Source organism: Acomys russatus, chromosome 26 (assembly GCF_903995435.1).
Source record: "Acomys russatus chromosome 26, mAcoRus1.1, whole genome shotgun sequence".
NCBI classification, from domain to species: Eukaryota; Metazoa; Chordata; class Mammalia; order Rodentia; family Muridae; genus Acomys; species Acomys russatus.
Window position 1 is genome coordinate 34,382,617 of NC_067162.1, and position 20,246 is coordinate 34,402,862.

Consider the following 20,246-nt stretch of genomic DNA (forward strand, 5'->3'; position numbering starts at 1 on the left):
TGCCAAAGCATGATGCTGTTTTCTGTGTGCTTTAACCTTAATGCAAATAGTAAAGCTGGGAAGAACAGGTAGGACTCCCTGTACTGTTATCTTTTATTAAGCAAACCTGTAGCTTTTACTAGAGCCACTGTTTGAATTGTGCCCATTACTTTAATTAAACAAGGCAGAACATACAATATTTGAGGAAATTTATTTAATGAATAAACCTATAGAGCAAGAAACTGAGGCAGTCCCAAAGAAATGTTAGCTCTGTAGCTTTTGCATATAGCTATTAGGCCTCCTTCAGAGGAAAACACTGTTTTGCAATACCTTCTCTATAGTAGATAGTATCTTACTATATAATATAGACTGGGCTGTCCTGGAACTCCTCGTACGGTAGACTGTCCTCCAACTTGATTCTTCTGCCTTAGCCTCCCACTGCCAGGGTTGTAGGTGTACTCCACCACACCCAGCCCTTTCCCTACTTTCATTTAGCTTTGAAATAATTTTAGATCTTTTGAGAGATTCTTTTTTTTTTTTTTTCCTTTTTAATTGTGTATATCTATGTGCTTGTTGTGAGAGCAGCACCTGTGGAAGCCAGAAGAGGATGTTGGATTCCTTGGAGCTGGAATTACAGGTGGTTGTGAGCAGCCTAACATGGGTGCTGGGAATCAAATTTGGATCCTCTGGAAGAACAGCAAGTTTGTACTCTGAAGTGCTCAGCCATCTCCAGCCCCTGAAGCCTCAGTGCTCCTTTATAGCCACACCTTTTACCCAACTTTCCTAGTGTACTAGATTATAGATTTATACATCCTATGAAGATAGGAGATTTAACATGGACACTCTGCTATTAAGTAAACTGTAGACTTCATTAAGTTTTCACTGCATTTCCAGGTGGTGTTGATTTTCTATTATAGGATCCAGTCTGAGATCCCACATTTCATGTAATTGTCACTTCTCTTTAGTCTCTCTTTATCTTTCATGATTTTGATATTTTAGAAGTGCTGATCAGTTGCTTTGTAGAATGTAACTCAATTTAGTCAACCTGATATTTTTTCATATTTTTATAGATTAAAATTATACTTTTCTTGGCAAACTTCCACAGCTATGATGTGTCCTTTGGAGTTGAGCATATTGGGTGCCAGGCACAATCCTAATTTTCTTACTACTTTGATACCAACTGGGTGTGCCTCCCCCACCATTATGCTAGCTCTAAAGATTTATTTATTTTTTTAAGTGACTAAGTGGTGTGTGTGTGTGTGTGTGTGTGTGTGTGTGTGTGTGTGTGTGTGTGTATCTATCTCCTATATGCATACATGTGCGTGCTTAGTTCCTATGGAGTTTGGAAGAGGCCATGGGATCGCCTGTTACTGGAGTTATGGATGATTGCGAGCCACTGTGTGGATGCTGGGAACTGAGTCCAGGTCTGATACAAGAGCAACAGGCTATTAATTGCTGAGCCATTTCTTCAGCCCATGTGTCTTTATTACTGTATATTTACTCTTGTTCCCTTTGTAATTAAGATTTGGGAAACACTTTGACCTGTGCAGGTATACTTATAGGCTTTTGCCCATGATTTTTGGTATCCATCAGATGTTCTAGTCTCTAATAATTCTTAGGATGATATTCTAATATTGGTTTCATATTTTCTTCTTCATTAAATAATATGAGTTCTATGAGGTTTCCCCCCATGAATTTTTTTAAAAATCAATCCAATTTTACCACCACCACCACCACCATTAGGTTTTTCAAGACAGGGATTCTCTGGGAAGCCTTAGTTGTCCTGGAACTCACTCTGTTGACCAGGTTGCCCTGGGTCTCAGAGGCCCATCTGCCTCTGCTTCTCAAGTGCTTGGGATTAAAGGTGTGCATCACCCTGCTTGGCTTAATCCAATCAAATATTAATTTAGACTTGCTAATCCAAAGCCTGTAAAGAAACAGATTTATCAGCTAGCACATAATATAGTGTTATCCTGTGATGTGCCATATCAACTTAGATCAATTTCTTCTATTCTCCTTTGAAACAAAAGCAGCGGCTGTATATTGTTCTCTATTCTGCTAGCTTGAAGCTACTTTCTTATTCATGCATAAAGACCGATTTGTGTGTGTGTTTCCAGTTGTAGTACAGTACATATCACATAACTGACCATTTGGGTCATGTAAGGATGTATAATAATGACATCAGTACATTTACATAGCTGAGTAACTAGAACTGCCATATTTGTCCAGAGCTTTTTTAATTTCCTAAACTTTTCTGTTCCTCACCTCCTAACTTTTTTCTTATTATTTATTATTTATTTTATGTTTATGAGTGCTCTATCTACATGTACACGTTGCAGCTGTTTGTGAGCTGCCCTGTGGTTACTGGGAACTGGCCATCTCTTCAGCCCTTAAGGAATATTTTAATTACAGAAAATTTGGTGTTGGTGTTGGTGAGATGGTTTAGTGGTTAAGAGCGCTGGCTGCCCTTCCAGACGTCCTGAGTTCAATCTCAGTAGCTACAGGTGGCTCACAACCATCTATAGTAAGATCTGACGTCCACTTTTAGAATGCAGGCAGAACACCGTATAAACAATAAGTAACTAAGTCTTTTAAAAAATTCTTTAACATGATTTTATTTATTTATTTATTTATTTATTTATTTTATTTTATTTTTTTGAGACAGGGTTTCTCTGTGTAGCCTTGACTGTCCTGGACTCACTTTGTAGACCAGACTGGCCTCGAACTCACAGTGATCCACCTGCCTCTGCCTCCCGAGTGCTGGGATTAAAGGCGTGCACCACCACGCCCGGCCCACATGATTTTATTTTATGTGTACGGTTGTTTCTACTGCAAATTTGTCTGTCCCCCACATGGGTCTGGTGACTGTGGAGGCCAGAAGAGGGTGTCAGATCCCTGGAACTTGATTTGCAGATGCTTAGTAGTTACTACAGGGTGCTGGGAATTGAACCAAGTCCTCTGGAAGAGCAGTAGGCAGTGTCCTTAACACTGCACTATTTTTCTAGTCCTTGTTCTCCCCACCATCCCCCCCCCCTTTTTTTTAATAAAGAAAAGGATTTTGGAAAATTAGTCCCTAAAAACAACATTTTGTTCTGTCTATGGGTTTCTCCTCAATACTTCTACAAAGATACAGAAAATAAACAATTAAATGTGACGGGGATGCACCCCAGAGGTAGAGTATTTGCTTAGTGTTCACAAGGTCTTGGATTCCATCACTTTAGCAAAGAAAAAAAAATGTTCTCTCTTCCCTTCTAATCTCTCAGTACTTTACTTCCATCTATGGGGTGGTATTTTCAGTGGTCATCAGTTGGTATTCTCCAATTTAGTTCCATTTAATTACTCCCAGAGTGAAGGCTTAGTTCCACAGGACTGTTCCTACATCAGATGCTAGTTATATGACTGGTATTTTTAACCAGCCTGCTGTAATTCTAGGTTCCTGTATTTCTCTCTGTGAGCTTGGCTAATTTGCTAGAATGGTTTACAGAATTAAGGCCACACTTACTTGTACTTGTTATGATAAAGGATATTCAGAGTATGCAGGAGAGTTATCTAGACTGGTGATATATAGGGAGCAAAGCATATGGAAGTGGGTAAGAAACATTCTTTCCACATGTACCATCCTTCAGAAAACTCCGTATGTGCTGGGTGTGGTGGCGCATGCTTTCAATCCTAGCACTCGGGAGGCAGAGGCAGGAGGATCACTGTGAGTTTGAGGCCAGCCTGGTCTACAAGGTAAGTCCAGGACAGCCAGGACTACAAGAGAAACTCTGTCTCGAAAAGCCAAAAAGAAAAGAAAAGAGGGGCTGGAGAGATGGCTCGGCGGTTAAGAGCACTGCTTGCTCCGGAGGTCCTGAGTTCAATTCCAAGCAACCACATGGTGGCTCACAACCATCTATAATGTGATCTAATGCCCTCTTCTGGCCTGCAGGAGTACACACAGAGTACTGTATACATATTAAATAAATAAATAAATAAATAAATAAATGTTTTTTTTAAAAAAAAAAGGAAAGGAAAACTCCATGTGTTCGGCTACTCCAAAGCCCTGTGCTTTTGGTTTTTTAGGAGGCCTCATATAGGTGTGATTGATTAGGTCATTGGCCACTGGTAATGATTATAACCTTCAGTACTTTCCCTAGGATTTTGGGCATGGGCTGAAAACTCCATTAATAACATGGTTGCTTCTTCTGACAAGCTAAGCCCATCCTGAGGTTAATCAGGGATTCATCCAAAGTTCTATTATAACAACTGAATATAGGAATGGAGATGGCTCAGTGGTTAAGAACACTTGCTGTTCTTCCAGAGGACTAGAGTTCCTAGCACCCATGTTAAGGCAGTTCATTGTAACTTCACCTCCAGGCTTCCAATGTTCTCTTCTGGTCTCTGAGGGATAAAACACCCAGACATAGACAGACAGACAGACAACATACACACATATGAATATAAGCACACACATTTTAAAAGCAAACCTTTTGAAAAACTAAATGAGATTTAGAAGCTGTATGTCAAGATATGAGAACAATAAGTGACAGCATATTTCACAGTATGTATTTCATGTGAGTGCAACCATAGTATTTATCCCTTTGCTTGTGTCTTTATTGAGGATAGTGTCTTGGCTCACTTGTGTCTTGTCATGTGTCTGATGCCTACTTGTACATGCAACAGTACGTGGGCAGCGTTGTTGCTGATGGATATCTAGGATGTCTCCTATCACGTGTTCCTTGTTGATACTGCTCCAGGAGACTTTGTGTTTATGCTTGTATAGCTGCATTTGTCAGATAAATTTGTAGAATTAAACTGCTGGAATGGAGTGGTTTCAGGATCTCAGGTGACTTTACTGTCATTCTAGAATTGGGCAGCATTCCATAAATAGAATCATTTTTATTATGTCTTTCAGTAATTTCAATAATTACTGCTGAAATGGAAAGGGATTTTTAAAAAGGATTTATTTTGTGTGTGTGGATGTGCATCCGTATGTGTTCAGTATTGTGTACACATGGAAGTCAGAGGACAACTTGAGAGAATGGGTTCTGTCCTTCCATCATATGGGATCTGGGGCTTGAACTCAAGCTATCAGCCTTGGCGGCAGGCACCTTCACCTGCTGAGCCCTCTTTCTGGCCCATGAAATAAATTGAATATGATTTTAAGAATTTGCCTTTAGATAACCTATTCTTTTACTAACAATTTATAGATAACTAGCTGCCATCTTTAAGCAGCTTCTACCCAGAGACTGGAAATTGCTTCTTTAGGGTCAGAAAACAAAATATCATTTTTTATAGATTTATAAAAACAAAAACAAAATGAAAAACCTATGCTATTTCTCTTTAGGTTCTAGCCATAAATATTCTCGGTCGATTCTTATTGAACAATGACAAAAATATTAGGTAAGTTAACTGAAAGTTTCTATATCTTCTATATTATAAAAATTAGTATTTTTACAGAGTGACTTTACTGAGGATTATATGTGTATTATGTATTTTGTGATGTAGACTTTGAAATCAGAACTTTTAGTTTTAGTTTAGTGTTAAAATTGCTGTTTTGTAGAGAATTTGGGGATTTCCTTTATGGCTTAATTTTTACTTTATAAGTCAAGGGCAAGTATCCTATAAAGGGCCAAATAGTAAACATTTTAGGCTTTCCAGACCACAGGGTGTAATAGCAAGTACTCAATTCCATGGCTTTAGATCTAAAACTGAAATTAATTTTTGGGGGGAGTGGTAGTGGTTTTGAGACAGGGTTTCTTGTGTAGTCCTGGCTGTCCTGGAACTCACTTTGTAGACCAGGCTGGTCTTGAACTCAAGAGATCCACCTCCTTTGCCTCACGAGTGCTGGGTTTAAAGGTGTGTGCTACCACGGCCAGCTTTAAACTTAAATTCTTATAGATAGAAGCAGCTTTGGTATTGGTATAAAAGAAAAGAGCAAAGCATATTCAAATAATAGAATTAAAATAATTTCCTTTTGAACTTTGTGGGTAAGGCAGTGTAGAAAAGGCATACTGTATTTCCCCCCCTTTGTTAGATTTAGAGAAGGCTAAGTCAGTTACTGTTAGAAGTTTAAATGGATATTGTGAAGGCAAGGCCAGTTCCAGAGCCTCTCCAGCTGGTCATACAGATTGTGCTGTTACTCCTTCATGTTCGTTAGTTCTGCGCCTACCTTGGAGTCGTCTAAGATCTGTACAGTTCCTAGTCTATTTGACACCTTTGCAGAGGGAAGACTTTGTTGAGTTTTGCATTTTAACTTGGTTATTGTGAAACTGCAGATATGTTGCTCTGACATCTCTGTTGAAGACTGTGCAGACAGATCATAATGCTGTCCAGAGGCACAGAAGCACAATTGTGGACTGTCTAAAGGATCTGGATGTCTCAATAAAAAGGTAAGGAAGAGGCTCTTTCTCCAAAGTGCTTAAGTTACACAGAGTTTGCATAAGTCTGTGTCCTCCACCAGTTTGATTTGTAGGCATTAGGTATTTAATCATTGTGTTCAGAAATGAGGTTTTTTGTTTTTTTAAATAAAGGATTGGCAAGAGTAGTTTATGTCGGTTAAAGAGACCCATTGGAAATACTGAGTTGCTCTCAGTTCTTAGGTAAAATAATTGCCACAAATACATTGGGCCAGACTTGACTTAGTAGAGGTGCTGTGTTTTGTGTGCTGGAGGATGAAAATGAGGAGTGATCCATCGGCTAAGTGTCTTACCACTGTGCTGAAACTCAGATTGCTGACAGCGCACATTTTCACAGCACTTCGCGTCTCAGGACTGAGGAGACAACTGTGTTCTTAGAATAGCACATCTAGAAATGACTGCTAGGCAGCTGAGACGCTCAAAAGACATAGATCTCTTTGATCAGTGCGATCTGGTGCTTCTTTTCCAGAAGTGTGGAGTTTATTGTTAACTTTAGTGAGCTCTTGGTGTGTGTTCAGACTCAACACAAAGGAGATTTAAAGTGATCTTTGAAGTTATTCAGTAAATAAACATTAATGTACACAGAATAAATGCTAAGTTCTCGGACAGTCTTCAGATAAGACCTAGACTTAGTAATACTAGCTTTTAATAGAGCGTCGAGAAGGGTCTTACATGCCTTCTCAGTTGGTTATCACAGTGAGCCAGTGAGAAGCAGGTACACTTTCTGTACACTGGCTGCCTCCTGTGTAAAATGCAGATAGAGGGCCACCTACTTCAGAGGTTTATACAAGACTAATCGGAATTGATATATAAAACTACTTAACACGTACGTTATGGGAATGATTCTGTCTTTTAGGGTTGAATTGCTATTGCTATGTATCAGCTAATGTGGAACCATGTGCTTAACCTTAAGTTAGTTTTGAAATGCAGCTTATGTCTAGTATTTTTGCCCCAGACAGGGCCTTAAAATTTTTCTGTGAAAAAAAAAAAAAAAGAAAAGAAGAGAACAATTTTTTTTTCCTGTGAAGCCGAGGTTGACCATAAACTCCTGATTTTCCTATCTCTAGCTCCTAAGTGCTGGGATTACAAGCACGTGCCATCATTCTGGTTTTGATTAATATTTACATTTTTGACTGAATATGACAAGACTTACATGGAGTTTTTTTTTTTTTTTAAGATTTATTTGCTTATTACGTATAGTGTTTTGCCTACATGTATGCCTGTACACCAGTAGAGGGCACTAGATTTCATTATAGATGGGTATGAGCTACCATGTACTTGCTGGGAGTTGAACTCAGGACATTTGGAAGAGCAGCCAGTGCGCTTAACCTCTGAGCCATTTCTCCAGCCCTTATACGGAGTTTTGTATGTTATACATTTTTAGCTTTGTCTTTATTACCAAATCCAATAGGCATCTATAGGAACTTTTATTTGCTCTTACAGATATTTTTCCTTTTTTATGGTTAGCTTCCTATTAAGTTTGTTTTTACTGTAATTTTTTTCATACCTTTACATTATTTTTTGATATTATAATTATATCATTTCCCCCCTTTTCTCCCTCCCTTCAACCACCCCAATGTACCCGCTTGCTCTTATTTAAATCTGTGACCTCTTTCTCTTTAATTATTATCACATATGTATATACACATAATATGAATCCTTGTGTGTATGTTTATACACACACATATATATGCACAATATATGTACATGCATATACACACTACATGTATATATAAAGTAAACGCACAAATATATATATACATATAACCTGTTCAGTCTGTATAATGTTACTTTTATATATGTGCTGTCATTCAAATTTATGACATCATTCACTCTAATTGTTGTTAGATGTGTATGTGTGTCTATGCACCTTTCTAAATATATAAAGGAACCTGTCAGACTATATAATGTTTTTTGTATGCATATGTTTTCAGGGATGGTCACTTGGTATTGGATAACCAATTCGTGCGCTCTTCCTTCGGGAAGACTATTTTTTTCCCCCTCTCAGCATTACTTAGTCCTTTGTTTAGGGTTAAGGCCTTGTGTGCTTTCTTCTACATTAGCATCCCTATTTTGGGAACTGGATCTCTCTGTTTAGTGCTGGCTGTCATGGAATTCATGTAGGCTAGGTTGGCCTTAAACTTGTGATGGCCTTCCTGCTTCTGACTCTCAAATACTATAATTACAGGCATGAACCACTGCACCTGGCTTTTATATTCTTCCATTATTTGTTTTAATATTTATTATATATACAATGTTTTGCCTGCATATATGTCTGCACACCAGAAAAGAGCACCAGATTTCATTATAAAGATGGTTGTGAGCTACCATGTGGTTCCTGGGAATTGAACTCAGGACGATTGGAGGAGTAGCCAGTGCTCTTAACCTGCCAGCCACCTCTCCAGGCCCACTTCCATTTTTTTTTTAACTAGATAGACCAGGTTGGTCTTCAACTCACAGAGATCCACTTGCTTCTGACTCCTGAGTGTTGGAATTAAAGGCATGTACCACCACACCCAGCAATTTTCATTATTTTTAAATAGTAGGTACATTCGTGTGTGTTTGTGTACAGACATGTGCATGTGAGTACAGATGCCTTCAGCAGCTGGAGGCATTGGATTTTCCTGGAGTTGGAGCTAGAGGTTGTGTGAGCTGACTTGTGACTTGAGTTCTTAATGTCAGAACCATCTCTCCAGTCCCATAACCAGTGTATTTTAAGATTTATTTTTATTACTCTGAATTATGTCAGAATTATATGCCTGCTTCCTCCTACCTTATTATGGAGACAGGGTCTGATGTATCTCAGGCTGACCTTGAATTCACTATGTAGCTGAAAATGATCTTGAATTTCTTTTCTTTCTTTTTCATTTTCTTTCTTTTTTTGTTTTTTTGAGACTGGGTTCCTCTGTGTAGTCTTGGCTGTCCTTGACCTTGTAGACCAGGCTGGCCTCAGACTCACAGCGATTCATCTGCCTCTGCCTCCTGAGTACTGGGATTAAAGGCGTGCGCCACCACTGCCCGGCTGATCTTGAATTTCTTATCTTCCTGCCTCTACCTTCTTAGTGCTGGGAGTATAGACATGGCCCATTTCATCCAATTCCTGTAGTTCGGAGACATGGAATCCAGGCCCTTGTACATGACAGACAGGAGCTCTTAACAACTAGAGCACAACCCCAGTTCGATTATGCTGTTTGATGTAAACACAGTTACTTTATACTTAGAAGTGGAGTGCAAGTGGAACATAAAAAACATATTTTAAGAGGAATACTGCAAAAAAGCATTATCATTGGTAATAATTTTGCCTCTTTTTGCAAACCTAAAGTCTAGGAAATTTCAGCTTTCTAGAGTAGACTAATGAAACATAGTTACTAGAATTTTTCTGAGTTCTTGTTGGTGTTGTTTGTTATTTGGTCATTCACTCATCCTCTTATTTATTATTTTGTTTATGGGGCAGGGTCTCATGTAGCACAGGCTGCCTTTTCCCAGCTGTGTAGCCGAGGATGCTATTGGTCTCCTGATGCTCCTTTTCCACCTCCCAAGAGCATATACATACAAGTCGGCTTGTAGACATGTGCGGCCACTGCTAGGTTCTCTCAGGGATTTCTGCAGAAGTGTTGGGTTAGCACTCACAGTACCAGAGCTAGCATATGACTACATTTTCCTGCTTCTCTAGTGTATAAAAGTGAAGTCATAAGACTGTTTATAGCTGTTCAAGCCACTGCTTTTGGTGTGTAGGGAACATACCTGAGTATTTGTTAAATTCTCACTGTAAATATGTTCCTTTTTCTCCCCCCTCTACAAGACGTGCAATGGAATTGAGCTTTGCCCTGGTAAATGGGAATAATATCCGAGGCATGATGAAGGAATTACTTTATTTTCTGGATTCATGTGAGCCAGAATTTAAAGCTGATTGTGCATCTGGAATCTTTCTTGCTGCAGAAAAGTAAGATTTAATTTTTATTTTTATTGGTAGAATGGTGTTTGGAACTTCCTAAAAGCATCTTTAAAACACAGGGCCAAGCCAGGCAGTGGTGGCGCACGCCTTTAATCCCAGCACTTGGGAGGCAGAAGCAGGTGGATCTTTGTGAGTTCGAGGCCACCCTGGTCTACAAGTAAGTCCAGGACAGCCAAGACTACACAGAGAAACCCTATCTCGAAAAACAAACCAAAACAAAACAAAAACACAGGGCTAAGAGATGCTATAGACACGTTTAAGACATGTAGCATTTATTTCTAGCTCTGAATTACAAGCTGATGTTGAATAATGTTAAGCCCAAACACAATTACACTTTTGAGAGCTTTTCTTCTGTATCCATTCTTAACCTTGCACCTATTATGAAGAGGCAGAAAAGCATCTGAATTAAAGCTGTGTGTAAAACCTAACATGCAAAGTACTTTTCAGTTGTGGTCGTGTAGCTATTTTTTTTTTTTTTTTTCCTAAATCTCATTCCACTCTGACAACCCCCCTTTTCCCCACTTCTGGTATGTATATGCACACAGTATGTGTGTTTGCATGTGTGCTGGCATGTGCATGTGGAAGTCTAAGGTTGAGGTCCTGAGTTGCTCTTCCAGCTTATCCACTGATGGATAGTCTCTTAGTCAGACCCAGAGCTCCATGGTGTGCCTAAGTCTCTGAGGCCAGCTTGCTCTGGATATTCCCTGTCACAACACCCACACACCACGCTTACGTGAGTTCTGCACACTCTGCTTCTCAGGCTTCTGAAGCAAGTGCTGTAATCGCCGAGCGTCTCCTCAGCCCTCTTTATTGGCTGCCCTTTTTCCTGACAATATGATTTGTCTTCTGAGAAACTGGGACAAAGTCCTGTCTCTTCAGCTTAGCTACTCCTATTATAATACTATGGGAAATGTGAATTTGAGTATATATTTGATTGTTCATTGAAATGATGGTTTCTGCTAGGTTTCATGGTGAAACATCTCCAAATATAATTATTTAACTAGATAACCCAGAAAAGATTGTAGAGTTTTTTAAAGTCACTGGATATAGTACCGTTTATTAATTTCAGTTTTTTTCACCTTATTTTCTCAGGTATGCACCTTCCAAACGGTGGCATATAGATACAATTATGCGTGTCCTGACAACGGTATGTAGCTTTTTAAGCCAGACTGTGTACTGAATGTACCTAGAAATGAAGCAGATGACGCCCCTGTTCTCATGGAGGTTGTATTCAATTGGAGAGATTAGGAATTCCGTACCTGTCCTGGTTTTCCCTTCATGCAACACTGACCAAAACCAACTTGGGAGCAGAGTTGGAGCTTCCATCATAGAAAGAAGATGATGAAGGAATCTAGAGCAGAAATTAGAGTAGAGGGGGCTGCTTGCTCAGCTTACTTTCTTATAAAACTTAGGACCACCTACACAGGAGTGGCACCACTCGAAGTGAGCTCTGCACCCGCCCCCCCCCCCTTCAATCGTTAATCAAGAAAATGCTCCCCCCCCCCCAGTTCCTTAGTTCCAATGACCAAGTGACTGTAGTTTTTATTAAACTGACAAGCTATGGATTTCATTGTGTTGGCTAGGCTAACCTTGTAGTATGCACCTTAATGTCAGGTATCGAAGGATGCTGGTGCATAAGGCACCTGGCCAAGAGTTAGATGAGTGTGGTAGGCTCTTAGAGAAGGTAACATTTGAGGAGTAGCCTGAGTGGAAAGAGGAACAGGCCATGCAGATATCTCAAGTACATCCTAATCAAAGGAAATGGTGAGTGAGAAGACCTGGAGTAGCAAGTGTGGCCTGCTTGGAAAGCAACAGAAAGACAAGCAAAGCCAGCAAGTGGAGAGGGACAGTGGATAGTTTGAAGTCAAAGACATAAGCAGGAGCTGCTATATAGAGATTCACATCTGTTGTTTTATCTTGAAGATGATAGGACGGTGTTGCAGATGATGTTTTCCTTGCAGTCCTGGGGATCAAACCCAGGGCCTTGCACAGACTAGGCAAGTACTGGACTCCTCCGAGTTCTGTCCTCTACTCAGTTATTGCAAGGTTTAAAAATGACTACATTTCCTTTACAGTTCTTGTTTTAGATGTTGTCTTTTCTTTGGCATTCTTCTCAGATTCAAGAGTTTCTTTTTTAACTAGTCAGTAGATTGTGATGACACAGTAAGACGATATACTGTATGTCCCAATGCTACTAGAAATGAGTACCGTAAAGGAAATACTCCTGCATAATGACTGCATTTAAAATTAGAAACTCATGGCAGCTGGGCACAGTGATGCACACTAGTAATCCCAGACTCAGGTGATCTCTGAGTTCGAGGCCAGCCTGGTCTACAAAGTGAGTCCAGGTCAGCCAGAGCTACACAGAGAAACTCTTTCATGAAAAACAAAAAAACAAAAACAAAAACAAAAACTACTATGTAAGTAAAATGGGAAAAATTCAATAAATAGTCATTGGCATCTGGATAGTTCACAAAAAGAGAAGGAAAAGTTTTAACAAGTGAAAAGCACACTTACAGCTGGGCAGTGGTGGCGCACGCCTTTAATCCCAGCACTCAGGAGGCAGAAGCAGGTGGTTCACTGTTTGAGGCCAACATGTCCAGGACAGCGAAAGCTACACAGAAGAACCTTGTCTCGAGAAATCAAAAAAGAAAGAAAGAAAGAAAGACACACTTACTAGTAAAATAATAATAAAAAAGCAAAGTTATCATAGTCTGTGCTATTTTCTCTTGAGACAGGTCCTCTCATGTAGCTCAGGCTAGAGTTGAACTGGCTGTGCAGCCAAGGCTGAATTTGAGGCCTCCCCCCCCCCCTTTTTTTTTTTAAATTTAAGTAATTTATTCAGATTACATCTCAATTGTTATCCCCTTACTTGTATCTTCCCGTTACCCCCTGAATGTGAATTCTTGACCCTCCCTTCTCTGCCTCCTGAGTGCTGTGATCATAAGAATGTTCTAACATGTCTGTCCTCATACTTTCTCTTTTTGCTTCTAAGCCTTAGCATTTAGTATCTGGGTCATCCCTCTAGCCATACTTTCTGTTTTTGAAACAAGATCTCACTGTGTTGGCCAGGCAAACATTTCCATTAGCTGGGAGGTCAGGTGTGGCCAACCCACTTAACTTCTATTATACTTTTAAAATTACTTTCTAGTATTGGTTTAAAAAATAAACAGGTAAAAGTGACTGCCATCAATCCTGGTGATTGACCCAAGTTCAATTCTTGAAGTGCTCCTGTTGGAAGAAGAGGATTAGTTCTCAAAAATTGTCCTCTGACCTCCACACGCATGCCACAGCACACAAGCCCAAACACATAAAATAGATTTAAAACAATAGAGAAGCAGACCATACTCCTCACTTGATAGTGTAATAATCAAATGGTGATATTTTATTCAGAGTGCAGTATGGAAGTATATAATTAAAGTCTTTTTCCTCTTGTTGCATTGACAATTTTTTTTTAGCTTAGAAGAATAAGAAAAGACAAGTGTACAAAAATATGCATGTAAAAAGATTTTTCTTAACGGATGGTGGTGGAACACACCTTTAATCTCAGCATGTGGGAGGCCGAGGCTGGTGGATCTCTGAGTTTCAGGCCATCCTGGTCTACAGAGTGAGTTCCAGAACAGCCAACACTACGCAAAGAAACCTTGCCTCGAAAAACCAAGATAAACAAATAAATAATCAATCTTGTTTATAATTAGAGACAAGCTGGAAGCAATTTTTATTTCTTAAGTGAGAATTGGTTCAGTAAATTTTGTTGATTTAGATGTATTTGTTGCTGGACATGGTGGCTTATGACTGCAATCTTAGTACTTAGGATGCTTAAGGAAAAGGACCACCATGAGTTCAAAGCCGGCCTGGACTACAGAGTGCATTTAAGGCTGGCTTAGACTACAGTGTAAAACCCTGCCATTGAACAAACAGAACAGCAACAAAAAGATTCTTTTTTTTTTTTGTAGGGAATTTTCTGGGATATGCTAGTTTGTACTTTGCTAATAAGTTAATTCATAGAAGACTAAAAGTTGACAAATGTTATTGATAATGGGGAATAAATATATTCTAACAGAAGCCATGATGAATTAGAACACTCCTTCTTAACTGTGATGAGACTGTAAAGAAGGACAATTAGAGTTCTTGGAGGAGTATCTTTTGAAATGCTTGCACTTGTCACTTTCCTAGCCCTGGGAGATGGTAAAGTTGGAGTCAGCTTCCTGTCCCTCACTGGTACTAACAGGCACACTACTGGTTCATTGCAGACAGGGCACTGATGGTAAAGTATTGGTGCCACACATACTCTACTCTCTGCCCATTTTCTGTCTTCTGTCTAAAAACAAGGCTGCTCAAAGCCTCTCGCTGTGAACTGCCCCCATCAAAAGACTTAAGACCAGAACAGGTTCCTCACTTCTGCCTCAGGGCTTGCTCTGATTCTCTGTAGAGACCCCTTCATGCAGTCTGTTTCTGGTGCTAGGGCCTGAACCTCAGAGCCCCTGCTGTGCTGTTGCCCCTCTGTCCAGCTTATATAATGTTTTTTATTCTTGAAAATGTATTGAGCTCTTTTTATTAAGGCCAAAAATGTGTTTTTGTTTTTTTGGTTCAGTGTGACTTTTAAAGAGTATGTTTTTTTGTTTTTTTAATTGGATAGGGTAGTTAATAACTCTCAAATTGTGGTGATAATTTCTCTTTTTGAAACTGTTCTACAGAGCAGTGTGTAAAAGTCTAAGCCATACCACAGATTACCAACTTTTTAGCTTTTCTTTCTGACCATTTTTCTTTGTGTTGTGTGAGCATTCTGGTTACTTGTGGTCCCCCTACCCCTTCCAAAATACACAGGGTTAGGCCTGACCTGTGTCTTGTAAGTTAGCTCTGCTGTTGTATTCTCTAGTGGAGAGTAACCACTCCCATGCCGTGTCCTGTGTGTCTAGGTACAGCAGGTTAAGTGGCTTTGCTTTGTCGTGGCTGCAGATTGTACATCAGATTTTATCATTTGGGAGAATATTAAAAATATCAAATGAATAATTAAAGAAACAAAAAACAAAAGCTGCTGCTTCAAGCCTGTAATTCTAGCTATTTGGGAGGCTGAAAGTTCAAGGCCTACCTGAGTAGTGAGGCTGTGTCTCCAAATAAAAAGGCAGGGCTTCAGAGATGGCTCATCTAGTAAAAAACTTGCTAAAAAAGATTGTGGACCTGAGTTTGATTCTCAGCCCATGCAAAGAAAAGGTCGTATGTAGTGGAGCACTCTTGTAGTTCCAGCATTGGGGAGGCCAAAACAGAACCAGTTTTGGAGCTTGCTGACCAGCCAGCTTAGCTGAGTTGGAATTTCCTGCATCAGTGATAGATCCTGCCTCAAAAAAATAAGGTGGAGAGTGACTCTGGAAGACACCTGATGTCAACCTTTGGCCTCAATATGTAAGCTCACATACATGCATAGACATGGACACGCAAGTAAAGATAGGCTGGAGGTGGGTTGCTGCTGGAGAGACGGCTCAATGATTAAGAGCATTTATTGCTCTTGTTGAGGACCCAGAATTGGTCCTCAGCATCCACTGGCTTAAAACCATTTGTAAACTCCAGTACTAAGATATTCAATGTCCTCTTTTGACCTCGTGGACACCAGGCACACATGTGGACGTACATGCAGGCAAAATGCTTATACATATACAATTAAAAGCGAGGGGTCGGGAGAGGGCAACTGAATAGAAGGTTCAGTGATAGAGTGCTTTGTGTAGCAATATGAGACTGTTCAATCTTAGGTGCCAAGACAAAAATCAGTGGATCAATGCATGAATAATTAAATGCAAAATACCCCCATTCCGAGGACTGTATTATTGATTGTATACTATTAATAAGTACTAGGTTTTTGGTTGTTTTTTTGTTTTTTGTTTTAAGTTTTTCTTTTTCAGTTTTTCGAGACAGGGTCTCTCTGTGTGGCCTTGGCTGTCCTGGACTCACTTTTAGACCAGGCTGGCCTCAAACTCACAGTGATTCTACTGCCTCTGCCTCCCGAGTGCTAGGATTAAAGGCAGTGCCACCATACCGGGCATACTAGTTTCTAAATGACAAGTGTGATACTTTAAATAAACTTATTTTTGAAAAATGCAAAAAAAGAAAGAAAAAGAAAAATGCATATGCTATGCTGGGATATAGTTAGTGGTAGTGTTTGCCTAGCCTTTGTGAGACCCCTACATTTGCTCCTAAGACTGAAAACAAAACAAAATAGCAAAACAGAACAAAACTAATCTGAGCTTTCGTGCTGTGCACACGTGCTCTTCCTTGCTTTCCCCAGAGTGAGTGCTACAGCTTGTTCATGGTGCTTTAACCATATTGGGGGGTTGTGGAAAACAGAAGTGGTAATTAGGTTCCCAAAGAACGCTTTTTTAAAGTTTTTGAAATTTTAAGGATTTTACCTAAGTAGAAAAAAAGGAGTCATCTTTGGGAATTTTATACTTTGTATATATGGTCTTTCCCCATTATAACTGACAGAACTGTTTACCTGTACTTGCCAACATCGCTTGTGTGTTCTAGGGTAATTGTTCCTGTTTCCTTTTAGGCAGGAAGTTATGTTCGTGATGACGCAGTCCCCAACCTGATTCAGTTAATAACCAATAGTGTGGAGATGCACGCCTACACTGTCCAGCGCTTGTACAAAGCAATTCTTGGTGATTATTCTCAAGTAAGTACTTCATTTTCTGTTATTTCTTGGGAAAATACTCTTTTTCTTTTTATGCCACTAATACTGAGGCATATAATTTGATTTGAACTTTACAATTAGGTGATGTATAATTTCCATTAAATATTTTTTGAGTCTGGACTGTAGTTCAGTCATTAAAGTTTTCTTTTCTCTACAAGCATGAGAACCTGCGTTTTATACCTTATACCCTTATTTGGTTTTTATTATTTTTATTGTTTATTACATTTTTTTTGAGGCAGGATTTCACTATGCATCTCTGGCTAGCATGGGGCTCACTGTGTAGACCAGGCTGTGCTCAAATTAATAGAGACCTACCTGCCTCTGTCTTCTAGGTGCTAGGATTATAAAGAGTGTGTGTCACCACTCCCCACATCTGCACCTTTTTTTTTTTTTTTTTTTTAAAAGGCACGTGAGGAGCATAGGCTTGTATCATCCTAGTGGTTTCTGACCAGTCAGTTTAGACTGCTTGGTGAAGTCCCGGGCCAGGGCGAGGTCGTATCTCAAAAACAAATGAATGCAAGCTGTGGCTGAGACTGCAGACATTGCTAGGTGATTAAGGCACCATCTGCACAAGCAGAAACCCTGAAAACCATAGTTGGGGTCATCAGAACCAACACAGCTTTGGAATGTCCATTCACCTGTGATTCTAGTCCTCAGACGGTCATAAACAGGCTAAACCAAGCCTGGTAACCATAGTTGTAAGCTCTGTGATCGGTAGAGAAGCTCTGCCTCAGTGAAAAGGTGGGGATGGAGTGAAGATGTCAGCCTCAGGCCTCTACTCATGTACATGCACATACACCCACACAGGTGTTCACATGCATACACACAGTAGAAAAAAGAAGGTGGACAGCATCTAGGAGCAACCACTTAAACCAGTGTACATACAAACACACTCATATACATGTATAAACAATGCCCATCCAGAGACACATGCAACAACAAAACATTTTTGGGAAGATTGATGGTCTTGACTTTCTTTTGGCAGCAACCCTTGGTACAAGTAGCTGCGTGGTGTATAGGTGAATATGGCGATCTTCTTGTGTCTGGCCAGTGTGAAGAGGAAGAGCCTATTCAGGTATCTGTTGCTACCCTTGGCTAAGGAGGAAACAAGGGTGTGGCTTTGATAATGGAGTAATGTTTAGTGGGGAGTTGGAGTTGATTCTTTGGAAGCTTTTACAGGAGTGGTGTCTGGACTGTATTTCGGCATAGCACTCAGAAGGTGCAGTATCTTGAATTATTGTGTTGTAGAGGGACTGGGGGATGGAGTTGGGTTAGAGGTGCTGTATTACCACTGGGTACAATCCCTACTACCTTACACAAAAACACGACCCCCACTGTCTCACTCTTCTTCACAGCAAATGGAGTTCTGGTTTCTCTTGCCCCGTGGACAGTTACGAGGCATGTGCTCATGTTCCCATTTGCTCATGAAAAGTTGGCTTTTGAAAAGGTTTGACAACAGCCTTGAACTCTTTGTGGCCTGTATGTTTCTTCTTCTGCCACTTAAAATATAATCTATTCTTTTTTTTTTTTTTTTTTGAGACGGGGTTTCTCTGTGTAACCTTGGCTGTCCTGGCCTTGAATTCACAGCGATCCACCTGCCTCTGCCTCCCAAGTACTGTGTAATTTCTACTCTTAATTGCCAGCAGTCTTTTCAATACCTGTTTTGACCAGGGCAGTAACTTAGCACAGGCGGCATAAGAGGTAGCACCTTAAGCTGCCCTGATCCCATGCTTCACAGTTTCGATTGGTTGCATTTCATGTTGTGTCTTCTTTTTCCCTGCAGGTGACTGAAGATGAAGTGCTAGATATTTTAGAAAGTGTCCTGATCTCTAACATGTCCACCTCTGTGACGAGAGGTTACGCTCTCACTGCCATTATGAAACTCTCTACTCGATTTACCTGTACTGTAAAGTGAGTATTGAGGCAGAGCAGAGTGAGAGGGTTGTTCTGTAGCTCTGTGTGTGTTCATACCTATAGAAGCTTGAGGTGGGTGTGAGCATCTCCTACTAACATTCTCCACCTTAATTTTTGAGATATGGTCTCTTAGGTAACTGGAAACTCACTTATTTGACAAGTTTGCCAGAAAGCTTCAAGAATCATGGGAGTGACTTCACCTACTGAGCCATCTCCCTAGCCCCCGGTTCTGTAGCTCATTTGGTAGAGCATTTGTCTGCCTAGCATACCTGAGACCTGGGGTCGATCTCAAGCCTGTATAAACAGGGTCTAGATCAGGTGTTTATGCTCATCCTTAACTCTATAACTAATTTCAGGCCAAGCTAACTTACATGAACATCTGTCTAAAAAATTTTTAAGCTTATCTTAAAAAAAAAACAAACTCCAAGAATAGACAAAAACAGGGCTGGAGAGATGGCTCAGCGGTTAAGAGCATTTGCTGTGCTTGCAGAGAAAACCAAGTTCCTAGAACCCACATGGTGGTTAACAACCGCCTCCAGTGTCCTCTTCTAGCCTCCTCAGGCACTGCTCATAGATGGTGAACAGACATGCATAGAGACAAAGTACTCATATACATAAAATAAAAAAATCTTAGAAAAAAAAAAGAAAACTAGAGACAACGATGAAATGAATTTTCATTTACTTAATACCACACATTCAGCATGATCAGTTCATAGTTAGTCATTTCATGTATGTACTTAGTTTTGTCATTGCCTCACCCTACTGTGGAGTATTTTGCAGCTAAAGTTGTAACTTCACAACAGTTTCTAACATTAGTGGGTTTTGTTTTTTTCCCACTCAAGAAAAGGTTTCTCCGTATAGCCTTATCCAGGAACTTGCTCTGTAGTCTGGCCTGGCTTTGAACTTAGAGCTATCTGCCTGCCTCTGCCTTCCAAGTACTGGGATTAAGGGTGTGCACTGCTATGTCTGCCTTGATTTACTATATTCTGAAATACTAGTGTAGGAATAAAACCATGATTGTGTTTGTGTGCGTGTGCGTGCGTGCGTGCGTGCGTGCGTGCGTGCGTGCGTGCGTGCGTGTGTGTGTGTAAAAGGGGGGATTAAATCTTTTAAGTTTATTTGGTGTTATTTCAAGCAAAAATGGACTCAAGTCAGTTTTCTAGACAGTTTTTCTAGACTTTCTGTTTCATTTTCAATGTAAGGCTTCATGAGAAGTGTATATTTTTAATGTTTAAATTCCTAATTGGATGGATTGTGGTGAGCATTCTGATGCTAAATCCTTACTTTTAAAGTTACTAAGGAAGAGAATTGGAAA

At 40.0% G+C, this 20,246-nt stretch overlaps 1 protein-coding gene and 1 non-coding gene across 2 annotated transcripts in view; both read left to right on the forward strand.

The window, feature by feature from the left end:
• Positions 1 to 20,246, forward strand: part of Ap1g1 (adaptor related protein complex 1 subunit gamma 1) — an 87,517-nt gene that overhangs the window by 55,594 nt on the left and 11,677 nt on the right. Inside the window, exons 10-16 of the mRNA XM_051168737.1 lie at positions 5,306 to 5,361; positions 6,237 to 6,350; positions 10,180 to 10,320; positions 11,425 to 11,479; positions 16,877 to 16,999; positions 18,003 to 18,092; positions 18,801 to 18,928. Of these exons, the coding sequence (XP_051024694.1) occupies positions 5,306 to 5,361; positions 6,237 to 6,350; positions 10,180 to 10,320; positions 11,425 to 11,479; positions 16,877 to 16,999; positions 18,003 to 18,092; positions 18,801 to 18,928 (707 nt within the window). The remainder of the gene's footprint in view (positions 1 to 5,305; positions 5,362 to 6,236; positions 6,351 to 10,179; positions 10,321 to 11,424; positions 11,480 to 16,876; positions 17,000 to 18,002; positions 18,093 to 18,800; positions 18,929 to 20,246) is intronic.
• LOC127209732 (small nucleolar RNA SNORD71) lies at positions 6,620 to 6,705 on the forward strand. The gene has a single exon (XR_007833241.1). It is a non-coding gene; the product is annotated as a small nucleolar RNA SNORD71 (small nucleolar RNA).